We start from the raw sequence: 2,742 nt of genomic DNA, 5'->3' as shown, positions 1-2,742 counted from the left end.
TAAGACAAATTTTACATATTAATTTGTCTATTTAGCATTATGAATAGCTATTGCTACTGTATGTTTGAGATTTTAGGTTTGTATATCTATTTTGTAATGGACATGCACATACGTGATACATCATGACCAATAATAATGCAAGCTAAGTGGGTAGATAAGGGTTTGACTTGGGAAATGTACAATGCACATGTTGGGTTGAGGGGTTTTTTTTTTATATGGAAGTATAAGTAGTGATATATTTTAATATTATAATTTTTGGTATTTTTTAAAAGTGTGGAAGATACATAAATCGGAAGGTCCAATTTCTATACTTCAAATTTTAAATTTTTTTTTAACAGAAATTCTTCGGTCTAATTTTTGTTTTTTCACAAATTTCTCGGTCCAATTTTATAAATCACTCGGTCTGATTTCTGTATCCATACAAATCGGACGGTCCAATTTTTTTTATCTAATTAAACGGTTCCACATTTGAGAATAACACCCCATCAACCCACATTTTAAAAAAACATCATTGCTACTCTAATATCAAAAACAAAATCTGGAGTTGAGGGAATAGGGGTGGCTCAAGTGTTTGCCCCACATGCATGCAAACTAGCCAGCCGGTAACAGCAAATTCGGCTAACTTAATTCTCTTCAATTTTCACCCTAAAGCCGTTTTATTACCCCAAAAATCAAGCACTGTTTCAGCTAGGAGTGTTCACGGTACTGTTTGAATTAGTTTTGAGTAAAAAATTCATCCAATTCGAACACTAATTTTACTTGTGGTGCGGTTTGAATTTGATGACTTTTTAAAAAAAAAATCCGATGTGATCCGATCCAATTTTAAGCGGTTTGAATTAGATTAGATTTACGGTTTTGTAAATTAAAAAAATTAAATACATATAACAAGTCTCAACATCAAATTTTATATAATCAACAATGATGTAACAAGTCTTAACAATATCTTAAAAAGTCAGCGATAATGTAATAATAGAATTAAAATTATAGGTTAGTTAAAATAAATAAATAAATAATATTTTGAACATAAAATATTTATTGGATTGGATTGGATCGGTTATCAAAAGAAGATCCGAAATTCGATCCGATCCAGCGGTTTGCAAAAAATAAAATCCAATCAAATCCGAATTAATTCGATTTTAATCGGTTTTTAGTTTGGATTGGATTAGATGAGCGGTTTAATTTGAATCGGTTTGGATTTGAACACCCCTAATTGCAGCTACATGTATAAAAGTTATCAGAGGAGGAGGAGGATTTTGCAATGAACCTTGAAACTCTCTCATTGGAAACCGAGAAACAATCATCGGAGGAGGAGGATTTAGTTGCACGAAGCACGAAGAAAGTCAAGATAATTTCAACAAGACAGAGGGATGTTGTGATGGAAGAAGAATCTAACCAAGGAGAACAGCCCAACGTAATTATAGACGGATAGCAGGTCAACCCGGATGTGGAGATGGTGCTTGAAACTGCTATGACCCAACCTGCAAAGTTTCTTACAGAGATTGCCTATTAGGAGATGTGCTAGATAAATTAAACCCAGAAGATATTGTTGAGATGGTGGCGGAGGACTATCTCTCTGATCAAGAAATCAGGGACTTGGGTACAGAGTCTCAGGCTCCCTTCAACCCAAAACCATCAATCGAAGTGACCCTGGAGGAGTATGACGAGTGGTGCAAGTCATGGAAACAGACGCTGATTGTGAAGCCTCTAGGTAAGAGGATTAACCTTCAAACTATGGAAAGATGGATAAACAGTAGATGGGGTAGAAATGAGGCTATCCGAGTGATGGATTTCGAAGAAAGGTTCTTCATGGTTCGATTCTCTTGTCAAGAGGATTATGGATATGCCCTTTTCGAAGGACCATGGATGATTGCTGACCATTATCTGTTAGTGCAAAGATGGAGACCATTGTTCATCCCACAAAAAACAGAGGTGCAGAAATTGGCCACCTCGGTGAGAATTTCGAATCTCCCGACAGAGCCTTACAACAAGCATTTCCTTTGGAAAGTAGGGATGTCCTTGGGAGTCATGCTTCGTGTCGATGAGCTCACCTCAATCCATTCCAGAAGAAAATTTGCACGTATATGTGTGGAAATAGATCTTAGAAGAAAGCTTGTTCCATCATTCACTGCCCTTGGCAAGGATTTCAAATTGGAATACGAGGGACTCCACCAAATTTGTTTCTCTTGTGGAAGACATGGACACAAAATGGACGGGTGTGTTGAATTGGCAGAAGAGACCAAACAAGATGCAGAAAAACATGGTGAAGACTCTAACCGGAGACACCACAGAGGGGGTGACAATGCCGGAAACCTGAGACAAGGGAAGTAGAGTCAGCAAGAACAAAATGGGAAAGAAAATATGATAGCAAAAAATCAGGGAGCAGATATGGAAAATTAAGCCGTTGAGAATATTCAGCAGAACCAAATCCCACAAATCAATCAAAATTTGAATATTGAAGGTTTGGAAGATAAGGAAAGTCCCTTTGGTCCATGGATGGTGGTTAAAAAACCCCAGAGAAGGAATAGACAAAATCCTGGTAAGGCGTATGAAAAAAAGAAAAGAAATGATTATGCAGACAAATTTGATGCATTAAAGGAGCAAGAGCTAGAAGAGGAAAATGGAGTGCATTTTGAAGGGAGTATTCATTCTAATAAGGAAAAGAAAAATGATGCTAACGTTAAAGGAGTGCAATATTATGCCAGCGTGAAAAACCAACAGAAGAACTATAATGCTGCTACAAAG

At 36.7% G+C, this 2,742-nt stretch overlaps 1 protein-coding gene across 1 annotated transcript; it reads left to right on the top strand.

Moving 5' to 3' along the window:
• Positions 1 to 1,551: 1,551 nt before the first annotated feature.
• LOC107480909 (uncharacterized) lies at positions 1,552 to 2,328 on the top strand. Its single transcript, XM_016101109.1, has one exon. It carries the CDS (start codon positions 1,552 to 1,554, stop codon positions 2,326 to 2,328), a length of 777 nt encoding a protein of 258 aa, XP_015956595.1.
• The last annotated feature ends 414 nt before the right edge of the window (positions 2,329 to 2,742 follow it).

The sequence above is a fragment of the Arachis duranensis genome, chromosome 3 (assembly GCF_000817695.3).
Source record: "Arachis duranensis cultivar V14167 chromosome 3, aradu.V14167.gnm2.J7QH, whole genome shotgun sequence".
Taxonomy (NCBI): domain Eukaryota; kingdom Viridiplantae; phylum Streptophyta; class Magnoliopsida; order Fabales; family Fabaceae; genus Arachis; species Arachis duranensis.
Note: the sequence above shows the minus strand (reverse complement) of the source record. Positions and strands in the feature narration are given on the sequence as shown.

Coding starts and splice junctions, on each gene's coding strand:
- LOC107480909 (XM_016101109.1), top strand. CDS start 1,552: ATGGTGGCGGAGGACTATCTCTCTGATCAAGAAATCAGGGACTTGGGT.